This window comes from Neopelma chrysocephalum, unplaced genomic scaffold (genome assembly GCF_003984885.1).
Source record: "Neopelma chrysocephalum unplaced genomic scaffold, ASM398488v2 Primary Assembly neopelma1_75, whole genome shotgun sequence".
In the NCBI taxonomy this organism is placed as follows: Eukaryota; Metazoa; Chordata; class Aves; order Passeriformes; family Pipridae; genus Neopelma; species Neopelma chrysocephalum.
The window spans coordinates 12,632,536-12,650,878 of NW_020897736.1; the positions used below are offsets into that span (position 1 = coordinate 12,632,536).

Consider the following 18,343-nt stretch of genomic DNA (forward strand, 5'->3'; position numbering starts at 1 on the left):
CCAGAAGGATCTCCCTGCAGCTCTCCTCTCCTTTTGGGGCAGGAAACCACCAGCATGAATATTGAAGCTGGCAGAGCATCTCACAGGCATGAAACCTCACTGCATCCCCCCTGCCTCCCTGGGTCCTGCCGGGGATGCCACAGGCTGGGCTGGCTCCTGTGCGAGCGCTGTGCTGGCCTAGGGATGAACTTGTTGCCATGGCAGGACTCGAGGCATGCGCTGCACCGCCGGCATGGCTGCGAGCGGCGGCTGCTCCTCTGGCTGCTCCTCCACAGCTCCTCCACAACAGCTTTTTGTTGTCCCTGTCCCACAATGTGCCCGTCCTCTTGCCGGGCTGGAGCAGCCTGGCAAAAGCCAGCTGGCCATAAAGCACAGTGTGGCTGAGGGCCCAACATGGCTTTGCTGCAAACTCTGCTTCTTTCCTGCCTGCTGCAGGGCACGGCATGGGAAAGCTGATCCCACAGCACAGGTGAGCCTCCCCCTGCAAAGACAGGGCATGAAGGGATGCCCAAGTTTTGAGGCAGGAGCTCTGACACAGAGGAGATTTTAAGTGAGGGGAAATAGCATCAGTCCAAAAGGAGGTTGTCCCCAGCTAATGCATTTCCTCGCTGCTGCTGGGATGTTTGCACAGGACAGGCTTAGCTGGGCTGCCTTTTAAAACTCCCTTACAGCTTTGATTAGCCTTGCTAAAACTAAGGGCATCTCTCATTCACACACTAATTAACGGCAGGCTCAGAAGAGGCTGGTATCCCTCATCGCTGCAGATTTTAACAAGGAGAAATACAAAGGTAGATTTAAAATTAAAAGCAATGCTCCTTCCTGAGCAGCGGTTTCAGTGCCTCAGAGATTACAAGCCAGCCCCGCTCTGCGTGTCAGCAAGCCTTTCCAAAATAATGAGCCTGCTTCCGTCCCAAGCAGCTCCTGTTGCACTGGAGAAATGAGCAGAAAGGTATTATGGGCTCACACTCACCAGATGGATGTCCTGCTTTGTTCTCCGCTTACTGAAAACCCTACACATACAGTTTGGATTATCTTCATTGTAATTCTAATCACCACCTCTCTGTTAGGGAGGGAGGGAGGAAGGGAGGGATCCTTGCCTTGGTCAGGAGAGCTAATTAAAAGTTGTGAGTCACCCAGACTTCTCCGCACATTGGAAATGCTTTTGGAAGATCAGGTACTCTCTCATTCTTGGGGGAACTTAGTAAAAGAAAAATTAAGCAGGCTCCCCTTGGGCAGGGAGCTGTAGGAGAACAAATCCCATTTTTCCCGCGGGATGCAGCACTGTGAATCACAGAGGTGCTTCAAACACATGCAAACCACGCTCTAAAGCAGAAGGGCTCATACATGTTCCCCAGCACAGCAACACAAACACCTCCTGTGCACCTATGCCACGCTGGCTTTTAAAACACCTAAGAGGCTTTAAAACACCTCGTCTAAGAGGCTTTTGCATATGAATATATGATGCACAGACTTCTGTCTTCCCATAAAAGAACTTCTGAACCCTCTGGCTGATTCCCGGGTGGTTGGGTACAAGCTCAAAGGTCTCAGAAAAGTCAGAGCCAGGAGCCTCATGAAAATGGACAGCTGGCAGCGCCGTGAGGGCCACGCAGCGCCCCAGCTCCTCAACCCCGATTAGCCACGGCACAATCAGCGCTGAGCACTGTGCCCGGAGGGGACCGGCCTCCCCGGACCCACTGCAGTGGGAAGGGGCTGCCCGTGCTGATAACGAGCTCTGACAGCTTCAAGCAGGGTCAGGGCCCCCCAGACCAGCTTGGCGAGCGACGGGCCCCCAAACCCCAAACCAGGGATAGGGGGAGCTGGGGAGGATCAATGCCACCATCCCCAATTCCTGGAGATACCAGGGCATGGGGAGAGTTGCCCAAAGTCACACTGGATGGCAGTAGCAGAGCCAGGCTTCCCAAGGCATCAACCACCCCACTGCTTTGGCCAAAATAGTCAAGTCTGGATCTTTAAGAGTATCCCAGGCTCTGTATTTAGGATGTTGCCCAGTCCCTGTCATTTAGAGGTGCAGGGCACCTGCAGAGCCTGAGCCCTCGAGAAGGTCTAGAGCACCCATGGATGTCTCAAGGGACAAGGAAGCTGTTTTCTCTTTGGCCATCAAAAAATTTAAAAAAAAAAAAAACGATTATTTTTGTTGTCATCTTTCCAATGGCCAGTCAACCATGCAAAGACTTTTTCTTCTCTTTCCCCTTCCTTTTTTTGAGAGAGAGTTCAAGCTGACCCCTTTGGGGCCCTGCCTGTCCTCTCCCCCCCGAGCATTAGGATCACTAATGAAAGATGCAGTCAGGACTTTCCCTCCCGCCCCTTTACACATTGCCATGGGAAACTATGGTGAGCTGGACATGGATGCTGCTCCAAGCAAACAAAGTGCCTTGGGAAGCACCCTGACCTCGGACAGAGCTGCCATGCTGGGGACCAAAGGGATGGGGCTGCACTGCTTGAATATTTAGGGCAACGTCACCACACAGACCCCAGGAGCAACTCCCTGGGCTGAGGCAGAACGTCCCATTATCCTCTGCTGAGCTGCAGGGGAAAAAATGGTTGTGGGCAAACAACACCAAGCAACAGGGAAAATGAAACTGCCGTTTCCACCTGACCATTTTGGAGATTTGCTCAGTACCATAAATGTGTTTGGATTCAAATCCATTCAGCCTTTGCTTCATGGGAACCCCACAGGCCCTGGAGGACCCTCTTGGCAAAAGGATGCTCCAGCTGATGCTCCTACCTTTCTGCCCAAGGCAAATCCAATCAAAAATAGACACGATTTTACCAAAACAATCTGCAAACTGATTTTAACTGTCACAGCCTGGGCACTTGGACACTTGAAATCAGCTCATCCTAAATACACATTAACCCTGACTCAGAGTTAACTTGAATCACACTTCTGCAATGCTCAGTGAAGCCATGAATCCAGCTTGTGTAGTCCTGGCTTTTCCTTGTCTTTTCTGCTGCATCCATGACATCCTCCTTGATGGAATTTCATTGTTCCCCTTCCCTCTCTGACACCTCTTCCAAATCAGTGTTCCTCTGAGTCTCAGCAAACAGTGCAATCCTTGGTAGGGCAAGCTCTGGCTTGGGATCAGGATGGTCATCATCCTGCCCACACATCTGGGCAGGGAGTGCCATGCATTGTGCTCAAAAGCCACCAGCCAACCTGCAGTGCCATGCTCAAAGATGAGGAATGAGACTGAAGAAACATAATCTCCTGCTCCTGGCCAAAAACATCTCACAGGGATCAACCATGACTTGATCTGGCAGGTTTGCTGTCCCTGCCCTTCCTGGGCACAGCAGGCAGGAAAACACTTGGTTTTTCCTCGATGAATGAGCACAGAAGAATCGATGAAATGCAGCACAGTACAATGCTGCAGCTCAAGTATGCACACACTGAACCTTTTCCGCTCCCGCACCACCGCCACTCATTTACACACCACCAGCCTAAAACTATCTCTTTTGTACACCCAAATTGATCCTCACTCTTAATTAGTGCTCTCAGTTGCAGCAAAATTTCATTTGTTTCTTCCAAATGTGGCCTGGTCCATTGTCCCTCTCCCGTGACCTGTGAAAATTAGTCATTGAGCTCAGTGACAGTGGTAAGTGCGAAATGCAGCATCAAAGGGACATAATGGGGCCTCTTAGGACTGACAAAAAAACACCATTAATCAAGGCATGCTCAAGAGGTGCCAACTTACTGAGGCATGTGAGTGGCTAAGGTCAGAGTGTGGGCCCTCCCACGGGGGAGAATGCAGAAGGATGTGTGGGTGCAGGAGAACCCCCCACTGCCCAAGGACCTCAGCCTGCCCCAGGCACCCAGGCATTGCTGCTTCATGGGCAGATGGTCTCTGCTCTGCAAGTCCAAAGGATTTGCACACCTGCTTTCCAAAAGAGGTTACAGAGCAGCACTTTTCCAGGCTGCTCCTTATTTTAGAGAAAAAGGATGGAGCTCATCTTGTGATACCTGATGCTCTGCTTTAACCTCACCTGTAGCCCCTGCTTAGTCAGGGGTGATGTATGGGACACAGGACACACCAGATCAGGAGGGAGATATCAGCATCCCATCTGCATTTCCAGAGCTAATACAAGAGTCTGCAGATTCCCAGAGGCAAACACAACACTGTCCATCCAGGACCACCTTGCACTGACTCCCTTGTGCGATCCCAGGACCAAGCTAAGGGGAAGACACAAACCGCACAAACAGACCAGAGTGTGCAGTGCTGGGGAATTATCCCATGGATCAGGACCTGAGAGCCCTATGGACAAACATGCACAGGTACAAAGCCAGGGCAGCCCTGCAGTCAGTGAACCAGCAGCACGGCAGCTGAAAGGGTAAGGGACTAATTTCAGCTGGTCAGCCAAAGAGAGTTTTAAAAAATTCCAACCTCTGTAGCAAACAGTGTGTTTAAACCCTCTCCTGCAAATCCTTGTCATTAGACAGAATAACTTGGACTCAGCAAATCCAAATGACTCTCACTTTTCAAGGTCCTGCATTCAGAAGCCCACAATGGAGAACAATGAGGTAGAGAAAAAGCCGAGGATCTTGACGCTGCATTCAGAAGGCCATCTGGTCTAGCCAGCACAGCCAGCGCTGGGAACGGGCAGCGTCATGGGTTGAGATTTAATCTGAGCCACTTATTGGGTGACCTCAGGCGAATCGTTTGACCTCCTTTTGCCTCAGTCAACCCAACTGTAAAATTGGGTTTAAAGCAAGAACCTCTCTGAAAACCATATGCTGTGCCTAAGAGGAGTGGGAGCAGACACCCTTCCCAGCAACAGGGTCGGGATGGTGGGTAGAGCCAAAACCGGAGTGGAAGAGGAGGTGCATGGAGTGGGGATCCAGCATCCCTTGACATCAGGGAGCTCTGGTCAACATCTCTCCCAGGTCCCATCTTGCCAGCCCAGGAAAGCAGCTTTGGCCTCTGTGCAGGGACGCACCCATACAAAGGGATTTGTGAGGTCTGCCCTTGCTCATGTTCCTACTGCACCCAAAGGCCCCAAGCATTCAAAGCAGGGTCCTCAAATCCCAGTCACAATGGGTACCCGGATAGATCAAGATTGTTCTGGTCAAATGCCTCCAAAAATTGATTCCTACTCACAGTCTTGCCAATGAACAATGGCAGAAAAGCATCCTATCTCTCCCCTGGGCCCCAGCCTGGCCCTAGGACTGCACATCCCTTGCAGGGAAGCAAAACCACACCCAGCTTACCTGGGTCCCTGATAAACATAAAACATCAGCTTGGTCCCCCCAAGGTGTTCAGAGGGGTGTGCAAATGATGGCACTGACAGTAAACCTATCCTGGGTTCAGAGAAGGGAAACTGAGGCACAGTTGGTGCATGGATGTTACTGGTCACACCATGGCCAGCTGGGACTCTTGTAGAGCAAAATGAGAGTGAAACCTGTATAAAACCATCAGGTTATCCCCAGCCTGCTGGCAAAACAACCATATAACTAGTGGCATTACAAATCCTTAAACTAAGACAAGATTAAGTAGATAAAGAGCTGCTCTAGGTGACAGCATTGGGATCGGGGGGGGGGGGTAATGATGCCAAGGAGAAGACTAAGGTAGCAGAGACCTGCCCTCACAAACTAAATAACCCCATGCTTCAAGGAGAGGCTGGAGCAGAGCAGCAGGCAGAGGATAATCAGGATAAATGCACACAGGGCTGGGCACTGCTCTGTCCCCACAGAACTGCCCCCCAGAGCTTCACCCTGTGTTAAGAAAGCAGGCAGAAACTGCCTCGTGCTGCAGGTGTGGCTGCAGAGATGTCACAACTTCCTCAGCTGTGCTCCAAGAGTTAATTGAGACAAATAACTCAACAGTGCTGCCATTAATGAAATTCTTCTGATATATTTCCCCTGAGCTTTCTATAAATGACTAAGTGACATTACTGCCTGCAGTGCAGCCCCCCTGTATGAGAGATAACGCTGCCGGAGCCGAGGTTGGTGCATCCACGTTAGAAGCCTCGCGAAGAAGTGCAAGATGATATTTAAATAACTATCACACTGCTAAGAAATGAGCAGCCAAAAGAAATATGGTCTTATAATATGCTCAAGTCTCAGGATGAATCCTGGCTGCTACATGCAGACGCTGAAATGCTGTGGGTGGTAAGTGACAAACTCTTTTAATCCTGCAAATCTACTAAAATTCCCAGTCAAATCTCTCCAATCTCCCCCCGGTGACTCCGATATTTGTACATTTGTTTCGCAGCACACACAGGGCCAAGCACTGCTACAGTACAGATGTGAGAGGCAGCATCACGTGAGCAAGCATGTCCTAGGGGCAGCCAAAAGAGCTGATGGAGGGAAATAACCCACTCACCCATCACATCCATCCTTTGGAAACCTCTCACAGTCTTTCTGCTTTGCTTAATTTCTTTTTCTTTCCTTTTTTTTTCCTTTAGTAATTCCTCATGGGTATTTTTCCCCTGAGACCCACTGCTACAAGCCCAGAACTTGCTCTGGGCTTACCATAAGCATTCAAAGCACAGACAATAAAGAAACATCACTGGCATCAGGACTGAGCCCTTCTGCTCAGCATTGGAGAAGAAAGGGCATTAAATGAAAGCAGAGCCACAACATGGAAAAAAAATCTCGTTTATGGATGGAGGAAACTTGGCATGTAACACTAGGGGTTAAACTGCAATAAAATGAAGTTTAAAAATAAAAATAGAAAGCATTATCTAAAAGTTCCTTGAAGTAACAGGACCACGTCTCTAGAACCATAAGCCGACATCAGGACACACCTTTACCTCCAGCACGTTTTGCACCACTAAAACAAGTCATCACAAAAGTATCCACCTTCCAGCTGCAGAAACAGTTTCACTTGTCCCAAGCACAAGCCATAGGTAGGGCTCTGCTGACAACATAGATATTGTACAGGCACAAGAAAAACCAACAGCAAATCCACGTGTTTAAGGTCTGCCTTGGTGTTTTGAACTGAGACTCACAATCTGCATCCAAACAGTGGCATTGCCCAGGAAATACCTTGGTGACAACTTTGGTGCCACCTTATTTAAACCTTAATTTAAAATGCTAACTTCATAATGAGTGGAACAAAACTGTGTAAAAACATTTCCCACTCTAATCCTGGTTTGATCCCCCCCAGTATGGCCTTCTTTTGTAATTACATCCCTTTGTGATCTCACTCTAATGCCTTGTATTGTGACCCATAAAATAATCAGCCCCCTTTGTCTCTCCCTAATCCTTTTAGACTTCCTTCTTGTCTCTACACTCTTATAAATGCTGCCATTATTTGGGCTCAGCAGCTCTTCCCACCACCCCAGAGCCTGGAAAGGGGGCTGCAGGTTAAACCCTGAATATATTCTGTGCAGAGGAGCTGAAACGATGGGAAGATCTTTGCTGCTTTAACAACTCTGTGATTCCCAACCTCCTCTCTTAGCCAGGCAGCTTGGCAGGAAAAGCTTCCTGAGTTATTATCAGGTACCACAGTACTTCAAATACTGGGCAGGTCCATTTCACCAAACTTCAAGAAACCTCTTTGGCTCTAAATTGCACCATCGACTTACTCCCCCTCTCTCCTTTTTTTGTTGATTTTTTTTTTTTAAGCATCAGATCAAACAGGGAAAATTGCTACTCTCAGGCTGGGTACGTGCAGAGCCTGATCTGATACCCAGTTTGATGGTGATTTCCAATTAGTGGTAACTGCTTGTTATTGAGTGATATAATCAATGGGTCTTACTCCACCGGCTGGGCTGTGATTTATGATGATGTGGAGCCAGGTCCATCAAATTACAGCATCGGCAAAAAGGGCTGGAAATGCCATGAGACAACACGATCAGAGTCAAGTCAGGCCAAGTTAAGCAAAGGGTGGTGATGAGAAGAAAGGTGGCTGTACTTTGGGGAGCCCACCTTCCAGAGGAGTGGACTCTGGATGGTACTACTGCCCAGAGGGTATCTCCATCCACAGGGAGCAAAGGCATGCTCAGCTTCTGACATGCACAAGGGAAATCCAGCTCCTCAGAGACACCCACGAAGACACAGCCAAGCAGTGCCTCCAGAGAACACTCCGCCTATGAAACTGATTTTAATTAAGACAGCTCGGAGTCATGCGAAATTATGAAACTGTCATTAGGAGACAGAAAAGATCTGTATTCAATAACCTGATCAGATTATAAAAACATGTTGCATTCCACAACCTTTTAAACTAACACACCAGGGTTTGAACAGACACAGAAACAGCAACTGAAAGAATTCCAACCGGGGTGTCAGGCAGAGGATGGAAATGCCGAGGGCCTCCCTCAGCTCAGTCACGCGTAGGCTTCTTGCACACTCGTGCTTGTTCAAAAGAGGGTTACACTACAAAAATATTATCAGTGTGTTTAGCACCTGACCTGCCAATCCACAAACCAGCCAAGGTCCATTTCCCTCCTCTGAGTATCTTCCCTTAAGAATGATGACATACAGAAATACCCCTGAATTTTAATTAAATTAATTTAATGAGCCAATTTTTAAGGAGGAAGGTTTTAAGAAGTGCCCATCCCGTGGGGAAACTGCCGGCACCTTGAGCCCACCAGGGCCGCACGCGCAGCGGCTGAGAGCAGCATACTCTTCCAGTTAAATTTTACTCAATGCCAAGCGTTGAAGTAAATTTGAAACATAAAAATATGATATCCAGCCCACATTTCCTGAATGCAAATATGTACATTCCTCCAAGCCAAGAAGATTATATTCCAAGCAATAATACAAAGCCAGGGTCTGTAACGGTGATATGAGACTAACAGCCTGCCTTTGAAGACAGCGAAAAGTGCAACAGAGCTCTCGAGGGGCTCCGCTCTGTCAGATCTCTTTTATTCCTCAGTAGCACAGCCTTGATCAACTTTCAAGATTTTTGTTTGTGAAAGGTTTTTATTTCTCCTTTGCTTTTGTGTTCAGATGTCAGGCTCAGAGAGAAGGGGAGATCAGCACTGGGATGAGGTTTTACCCACCGGCAGTATTTACTCTGCTCCGCCAAGGTCTGCTTAGTGCTCGGGATTTTTCCCCTCCCAGGCAGCCAGCACCCATTCCTTCGATGCAGCGGTCCCGTCATCTCTCAAATGGGGTTAATTACCCTTCTCTGACTGGCTTATTGCGACTTGGGGCAAGGAAAATCACTGTCGCTTGTGTGTAACCACTGTGAGACACGGGGGCTCGGGGTACAACTGCGATTCATTCTTAGGAGATTTCATCTACGATTAAGCCGAGTCCTGAGTGTAAGTGCATGTTCCTGCAGCTCAGGCACAGCAGGGGAGCTCGCCCTGAGCAGCAGGTTACATTTGCCCACAACATCCTGTTTTATTCCCATTATCTGCAGGCACCTGTGTCATCAAGGCCAGGGGCCCCCTGTTTTGTGCTGGCTTCACCCAGACCTCTTCTGAAGGCTGGCAAGCAACCAAGCCCAAAGTGAGAAGAGAGTCCAGAGCATTTTCAACACAATCCCATTTTCATTTTGATTCACGTGAAACTATGGCTTCAAAAGGAAACACTATTCAGGGACACACAGCACATCACATACATATTGATGCAGGAGCTGAGATAACAGTGTTTATTGACAATCCACAATCCCAAAGGTAATTCCTCTGGCTCTCACATCTCCTGTTTACAGGTCCAAGAAGTTTGACATTGTGCTTGTGTGTCAGCTGGCTTCCAGCTTATAAATGCCAGAGCCGTTCACCAAAAGTGCTCCAAGGTTTAGCACCACAAGACTGACAAGTTTGAGATCCAGCTGCTAATCTGGCACAGACCCAAAGCCCTTGGCTCCTGGACAATGTCACTTCTTACACTCCTGAAAAGCTAGGTTTGCAGATGGCCACTTCATGCACTCGGGGATTGTTATACACAAGGGCTGAAGTGTTCCCTTGGTGGGCTGCCAGCCGGCCCCGGCGCTGTGGGGAACGGGCGGCCGCGCTCCGAAAGGACCCCCGGTTTGGGGAGTGCAGATGGAGGACCTCGGCCCCAGACTTTGCTGTAGACCTTTCCTGCTTTGCACAAAAAAGTCATGGTGTGATTTGTGAACGCAACAGAAGCAGTGGTAAGTGGCTTGCACTGAAAGAAGAGCAGTAGCCATCTCCCACGCAAGTTGGAGAATCTGCAGTAGAACTTACTTAACAAACCAGTGTTTGGACAGGGCTCAGGGCTGTACCAGACACCTGACCTCACACTCACATAGAAATTACACCCAGCAGCAACTCCTGGTTGAATGCAAAAAGATCAGTGGCTGCACCCCCGGGGCCTACAGTCTGTGGGCAAAGGTGGCCACCAACACAACAGGGACAGAAACCACCATGACCCTCCAGCTCTGCCATCAGTCCTGGGATAAACACAAACCAGCAACCAGAGCTGGCAGGGCAGAACCAGGAAACCCAACAGGACCAACCGCTCCAGCCAGGGCAATGTAAGGGGCTAAGGTGGGTAGTATGCAGGGCTGGAGTCACAGTCCGCCCTGGAATTCTTCCTCCCCCACCTTTAAACTTCATTCCCTCACTGACATTTTCATCTGTCTCCTCCTCTGGGCTCCCCCACCAGACAATCTGTCTGGTGTTGTTAGCCTTGCCCCCAAAGGCGCTGCCACGCCGGGTAGTAAATAAGACCTTGCTGCCTCCACACTGCCAGCATTAAATAACAAAATGAAAGACACCATGACCTTCAGAAGGTCTTTGCCTATGATTTGGGAAGCACTGCCTGTCAAGCAGAGCCCAGCTGTGCTGCACAGCAAAGGGGCTTCCAAACTCACCACAGGAGATACACAAACCACAGACGACTTCACTGTGTGAGTTTAGAGTACCTTATCCCTCCGACACAGGGAATTTACTGCTGGAAGGTGGTTTTTAGCTTTCTACCCAAGAAAGCTGTTTAGCTCTTCTTTCACACTTGGACAGCTACACAGATTAGATGCCAGCCAGACATCTATACCAGCTCCATGTTCATTTTCTCTTCCCTCTCTTTAATGCTCCCTCCCTCCCTGAACACCCAGCACCCACCATGCTGCCCTCCTGCTTCCCAACAAAGCCAGTGCCCCTTGTGGGATTGCCTGCACTTACTTGCTGCCTGGATCTTGGCCTTCCGGCTCACGACCAGCCCATAGTGGTTCTGTGCCATGCAATCGTACTCGCCCTCGTCCGAAGAGCCATCTCCCCGGAGCCTCTGGAAGCGGGAGACGTAGAGCGACCCGTTGGCCAACATGAAGGCATTCTCACTGTCCACGATCATCACGCCGTTCTTCCTCCATGTGATGGTGATGGGCTGGATGCCCTCCACCTGGCAGTACAGGATCAAGGGTTGCTCCTGCACGGCTATGTCATCGCTGGGCTCCACAACGAATGCCAGCTCAGAGGAATGGCCAAAATCTGAAGTGAAGAGAGAAGGACAGAGTCAGCAGCACGTCCATGAGGAGCAGCAAGAGTCAACTGCTACGGCAGCAAATGGGGGATGATGGAAACATTTTGGATGGGCTACAGGGTGCAAGTGTTTAGGAGAAACACGAAACCCTTGGGCCTGCTGTGCCTCCCAAGGCTTTGCTCTCAAAATCTCGGGGTGCAATTTCCAAAGGCATAACCACAGGCACGGTCCTTCAAGGTTGCCTTTGGAGGCTCCAGTGAAGGGGATGGCCAGGCACACCCCTCCAGTGGCCTGCCAAACCCCAGTCCCACTTGACAACCCCCCCGAAAATTGTCTCTTGCACAAAAAGAATTGCACAAGCACAGAGTGTCAGCCATTCCCAGCCCAGGAGCAGAAGTTCACACCAGTTCTGGAAATCCATCCCTCTCCCCACGCGACCAGGCGGAGAGGGGCTGCGCCGTGCCCCAGACCCGTTTGCAGCACAGCCGGCGGGGGTGAAGGGGGGATCGGCAGCTCCCGATTCAGACCATATTGCCACCGGCATCTTCCCGACACTTCTCCCGCTTGGCAGAGCAGGAGGCTGTTTGCCTCTCGCACACAACACCATGCCCTTCTGTCGCTTTGGTCTCTCTCACGCTGTAACAGCCAAAGGATGGTGCTATTCAGCCCTTAATGAAGAGCAAGTTAAGCACCGAAATACAAATGCACAATGTTCTGGCTCAGCCACACAAAAGGTTTCTTGCAAAGCAATTACGCTAAACGATGTCCGCGAGAGATAAGTTACTGCAGAATTTGTAACAACAATAGGCAAACCCTCGCTTCCCATCACACAGATACGTCCTAATTTACTTCTTTTGCCAACAGAACGTTTAAACGCTGTGTCTTTGGCATGTTATGCTTCACTTGGTCCAGTACACCTTTTGAGGGTATAATTTGCCCTATAGTCATGATCAGACGCTATAGAAGATGACAGAAATAGAGCTATTGCTTAAAGATTGGCCCAAAATATCGGCTGACATGAGAGATAAAAAGCAACCAAGAAACAGCAGCCACAGAGATATCTGAAGGGTGTAAACGCAGGATGGAGGCAATTCTTTTTAAAGGAGAGCAGAGTAAGAAAACTACAATTTCATCTGAGTGTGGAGAAAGCCTTTCTAACAGTTCACTTGTGCATCAGCCCCTCCATGGGTGGTTTCCCAACCTGTGATACAGCTTCTCCCCTCTTTCATGGGCTCCAGGGGACCAACTCCACAGCTGCTCACAGAATTGGGACTCACAAGGCAATATCTCTTGGCAAACACCAGCCACAGCACAGTCTTTCTAATGCCTGTCCCTCATACAGACCCCACCAAGGACAGGATCCCCCACACTAGGCTCAAAACCAGGGTGGAGGGCAGACTGTTAATGCACGGTAAGAATAACAGAGATGAGAAGAGGCAGTTACACTAAAGAAAGAGAAGGGAAAAAAAGTCTGTCTTCTCTGCTCTGCAAAACCAGTGAGATTTTTTTCTTTCTTTCTGTAAATCCCCACTGCTTTCTACAGCAACTTAAATTGGATTACGGGGGATAAACATTGAGTGCAACCTGAGCTGAGGCAGATGGACGGAGCAGACAAAGGCAGCAGTGGTAGTGCAGGGCAGGCCAAAGGTACTGCCAACAAGGTATGAGTGTGTGCAGGGAATGGACAAACCCTACTCAGTGACAGACACCTAAAACACACACTTTATTAACCCATTAAGTCTTAAAATGTCAGGCTAGCTCCAGCCATCTCAGTGATCTATTGCTCACTGTGACTTCTTTTTTATGAGATAGCCCTGGGGTCCTCTCAGCAAGTCAGACTGTAGCCAGCACAAACCCATCAATTACCCTTTTTTTTGGTGAAAATTAAGAAATTAGTTGAATGCTCTGCATTTTTCTGCAAAGTGGCCAGAGTCTCAACACCATGCTGGGGCCCCATTCCCTGTGTGGGTGCTCCTGGCAGTTAGGCAGGATAAGGACCCTCACATTCTGACACTGAACCGAAGGGGACTTCAGACTCCAGGAAGATTGAAAATTTCAGGATTTAGCCTAACAGGCAATCAGAAAAAAGCCCTAATGAAATAAATGCCCCATCTTCCCCCTGTACTCTTAAGATAAAACAGCTTATTATTATATGTACAATAAAAGGAAGAATCAACATAATTACATGCCCTTCCCACAACTGCTGTCATTATAACAACCATCATTAAGGTCTGTGATTGGAGATAATCATGTTTACCTCCATAAACATTCGGTCTGCATCCTCACTCCAGGCTGCTGGAGCTGCAGGAGTGATGGCACTCATAATTAGGACTGGTGTCCTCAGGCACATGCCGGAGTGGGGACGGACACGGGCTGGTCCTGGGATCTCCTCAGGCTGTATTTGGGACCGGAACTGTGCCTTGAGGTGCGACAATGTGCAACTGGTTTGTAATCTGTAGACGCTGTGCAGCGTCCAGGAGCACCCAAATTCCACCTCAATTCCACCCATGCTTTTCTCATGGGATGCTTATTAGACCTTGAAGAAATCCCATTGCCTCTTTCCTGGGGCTTCAGGGCCAGTTGACCAACTAACCAGACGTGGAAAAGCAAGCCCATCCCATCTGGGGATTTGGGAGAAGCCAACCTTTGTCTTTCACCTGTCACAAAGGTGGACTCAGAACACAGAGCACTGCCTTCCTGGGATGCTCAGGATGAGAGACAAAGAGACAGAGACATTTGCAGAGGAATCTCCATGGTGAGACAAGAAGGCTCCTGGTGTTTGCTCTAGAGATCAGCTCAGATGGGCCAGAGGGAGAGCACAGACAGAGCAAGGAGGCAGTGGAGCAAGGGGAGAGAGGGACCCAACTCAGTCAGCATAAATAACTGATTGCAGTCAGCAACAGGGCACAGCAACAACGCTGCAAAGTTGGAAGTAGACGGCAGTCTGCAAGCACATGGAAACAGTAAAAGTGCAATTAATTGAGAGACAGTGAGGAAATCGCCAAGGCCGTGCACACTCACTCAGGGAGTTTGAAAGCCCCATCCATCTCCAACAGCTGGCTGCATATCCAAACCCAGCTCATCCCACACACCATCCCAGGTAACTCCCGAAAGGGACTGCGAGGCAGCGTGGCTCCCAGCCACTCCCTGCTCGGGGCATGAACTGTGAGCTCTGCAGTACAGTGGCAGGGTTTGCAGTCAGAGCAGGGGTGTCAGGCAGGCAGCTGAACAACCCGCTCCTCTCGACGCCGGCAGCACGCGAGGGAAAACTGCTTTGCTTTCTGCAAAGGGGTGGAGGAAGGAAGTGTGATTAGCTCTGACATAAAGGCCACAAGAAAATTACTGGAATCCTCATTCTACAAGTCTCCTTTTGAGAAACATTTACCATCTCCCTGAGCAATACAATATGTGACTATATGTGCAAATATTTAACAAAAACTACTTCCCCTATTGATCAAGCAGACAGGCATACTCAGAGAAACCAATTAGCACTTGTGCTTTTGAACCAAGAGATTTATTTAGTGCTGAGAGAAAGAACTTCGAATTAATGGGAAGCTTAAAAGACACTTTGAAGTACATTTAAAAAAAAAATAAGTTTAATTATTTTTTACTTGACACTGTGATTCACATTCAAAGCTTCAAAAGAACTTGCTCATACCCTAGCATTGTCCTTTTCGATTTGGGAAACACGATTTTGGCTTTCCCTCCCGTGCCTCAGCAGCTAATCTCACCGCTCTAATTAGCGGTGACATCCACTGCCAAGGACCTCAGTCACATCCTGGCTCATCCTCCTGGACCCCATCCAGACCTGCAGCCAGCAGGGCCATCCCTGCCCCGGGAGCACACGGTCCCGACAGATGAAGCCCGTATTATTACTCCTGTTCTAGACAGGGAACATTAATCACAGAGAGATGAAATGAGCTGCCAAGAGCCGGGGCTGAGCTCGTGGCAAGGCGAGATATTGCAGGAGCAGTTGAGTCCACCCTGCTCTTCCTGGCACTGCATCATCAGGAGCACTGGTGAGGAGACCAAGGCAGCCCCAGCTCCTCTCTCATCACACCAACAGCACGACATCCACCTGCAAACTGCCTCTGATGAGCAGAAATTTGCCCCCTCCTGATTTACTCTGTTTGTTCCCAGCACAACACAGCACACACCAGCAGCATTACCACTCCCATGGATAACCACTCCAGTCCTGCTTCAATAAAGCCAAAAGAAGATGCCCAGGACAAGAGGATTTTATAGTGGGATGCAGGTTAGTATTAGGGCCAAAAACCTGGGGGCAGTTTGGGCCAGCCCTATGAAAAATGGCTCCTGTTTTTTCAGTGGTGGGTTGTTTTTTATTCAAATCCTTCTGCAAATGGGAGGATATGGAAGCAAGAGATATATGGACCTGAAAGATGTTCTCCAACAGATTATAACAAGGTTCAGGCTGATGAAATTGGCAGCCTAAAAATCCAGCTGGTGCGCTCTTAAATCTCCTTGAGGCTGACCTAGACCCTAAGGAGAAAAGCACTGCACTGTAGTAAAGTGCAAATTGGCTCTTTAGGGCATCCAGAAAAATTTACATTTAAAGAAGAGGAGAATAGGCTGTAACAGGCCCCACATCTTGCTGGCAGTAAAGTTTACTAGCTCAGAATTTTTTATTCCCTTTCCTTTAGGACGGGAGGTTATATAAAGCGATTTTTCCATCAGGGAGCATAAACCACATCCACTCGTTAAGCAATTGCAGGAGGTCTCTGTCGGGGACAACACAACCTCTCAGCCACCTCATGCAGAACTCAGAAACATACAGGATCACTGCCCTCACTGGGGACACAGATTTTAGCTGAGGAAGGCAAGCACAGCCCAAAGAGCTGGAGAAGTTGCCCCAAATAATTTTCATATGTTTGAGACCGGACTGGGCAAATCCCAGGAGGTCACTTGTTGAGCGCTGTGGAAGCTGGAAGTGTTCACAGCACAGCGGGCCTTTCCAGGACGAGCTCTGAGCCCTTGTGGGCTTCCCCATCCTGACGAAGGCAGGATAAAACCTGTTGGTATAGCTGGAAAGGGCAAAGACCTTTCCTGAGCTAATTACCCACGGTAGCTCCATCCACAGCGAGGATCCCGAGAGCATGGCAGCAAGCTGAGCGTAGGATGCGCTGTTATTTGCATTCCCCACGTGTTTCACAGCCCTGACCAGATCACAGCTTCACCACAGAGGGCATCAGCGACACAAACACGGAGCAGAAAAAAACGTGCAGCAAAGGAGAGCACAGCAAAGGCAGTGGACAAGATGGGAAACGCTGTGCCAGAGCCGGGGACCCCATAGGCTTCAGCCCCCAAGGCTGCTCTAATGCAGAACAGGACAACAGCAGTTTCATTCCCTGACCTTGCAGGAAAGCATCAGGGAGGTGGCTGTCCCCACAGCCAGCCTCTTGCACAGACCCAGCAGGGGATGGACTGGCCACAAGGTGGGTTATGGTGCCCGTGGATCAGAGACATGGTGGATGGGAGGATGGCACAAGGCTGCAAAAAGAGCCACAGGCAACTTGGCATCACAGTGCCAAACCCCACCAGCCAGCACAGCCCCGTCACCCAGCCCCTGAACTTCAGCTTGAGTCCTTCCATTCAGGCAGGACTGGGTGGCATGCAAAGAAAGAGAAGGAAAGGTGTTTCTGGAGGAGGAGAAGTTTCTGTGCACATCAAAATATTTGAAACTCTTAATTGAGTCCAGCAAACAAAATTATATCAAAGCAAACCCAGCGCTCCCTCCTCCCTGTCATCCCCTCTGCCTTATCACCTCCCACACTGAAATTCAGGATGCAGGAAAGCATCGCCCTTGCTCCTCCCAAGGAGCAGAGCACTGCACCGATCCCTGCCCACTCCAAATCCAGCGCCTTGAAACACGAGCTCTTCTCTCCCTTTTCACATGCTCTCAGGTTTCAGCGGCAACGATCCTTTTGCAAAAGCATCTCCCCAACCCAGCAGAACCACCCCCCACAACCCGCATCCCCTGACTTGCCATCAGCTTCATCAACACAATCACATGTGCAAGAACAACAAAAAAAGCCAGGCAGCAAATCCTTGACTCTGCTCTGAAACTCCGGTTTTAAATTACCGACGTGGAGCAGGTCTGGGTTATTAAGTGACTGGGCTGCTCTCAAGTGGAGGGTGCGATGCAAGGGTGACACCCGATATAACAGCAAGGCCAGATCAGTGTGCTCTGTGCTTTCCTCATCTCTCACCTATTTCCCTCTCTCTTCTCTTAAACTGCAATTATTGACATGGTCACCTCCTTAACCATCAGTTTTATATGCTTGCCAATGACTCCTGAACATGTGTAAACAATTATTTTTATTTTCTTGCAAAACCAAAATGTTGGATATTCTTTTGGATAAGCAGACTTGGGTAGATTTTCATGAGCCCTGCTACATAATTTATTAGTTTCTAAACTCTGTAAAACTAAAAGCTCCAGTAAAGTTCAAATAAGTTTGTGATTTCAAAGTAATTTTGAATGGACTATTCCTTTTCCTGCCTAATGTTATTCAGTTGATTTAAATGGGAATTCTTAAACTGCAGAAGGGGATTCCTGCATTGTTTTGTCAGACAAATAAAAGGACAATATCCAGGGTCAGAAGCCCAGAACTGCAAAGCATGAAATATAGTGGGGAAAAAAGATCTTCTGTCCCAGATCTGGTGCAGGATGCAAAATGAAGCCCATGGTCTGCTCATCCCATCTGCTCATCCTTGGAGCAGTGTCCAAGGGTTTGTGAAGCAAGGGGCTGGCATTGCATGGGATCACTGCTTAGCACTTCACACATTGTGACACAGGACCCTCCAGAAACAAGGGAGTCGGAGAAAGAAAAGTTCAGGCAGACAGAAAAGAGGGAGAAAAACCTTTTCATTTTCAGTCACAAAATGGTAGCAGTTTTGCAGCTCTCTGCTGGGCAGTGCTGCTGCTGAGCTGCTCGATACTGGCCCATGCCAGGCAGACAGCACGTGGGCCAAAAC

The 18,343-nt window shown here is 49.1% G+C and overlaps 1 protein-coding gene across 1 annotated transcript in view; it reads right to left on the reverse strand.

Annotated features, from left to right (window-relative positions):
- Positions 1-18,343, reverse strand: part of IGDCC3 (immunoglobulin superfamily DCC subclass member 3) — a 97,170-nt gene that overhangs the window by 76,021 nt on the left and 2,806 nt on the right. The window contains exon 2 of the mRNA XM_027688475.1: positions 11,053-11,358. Coding sequence (XP_027544276.1) covers positions 11,053-11,358 — 306 coding nt within the window. The remainder of the gene's footprint in view (positions 1-11,052; positions 11,359-18,343) is intronic.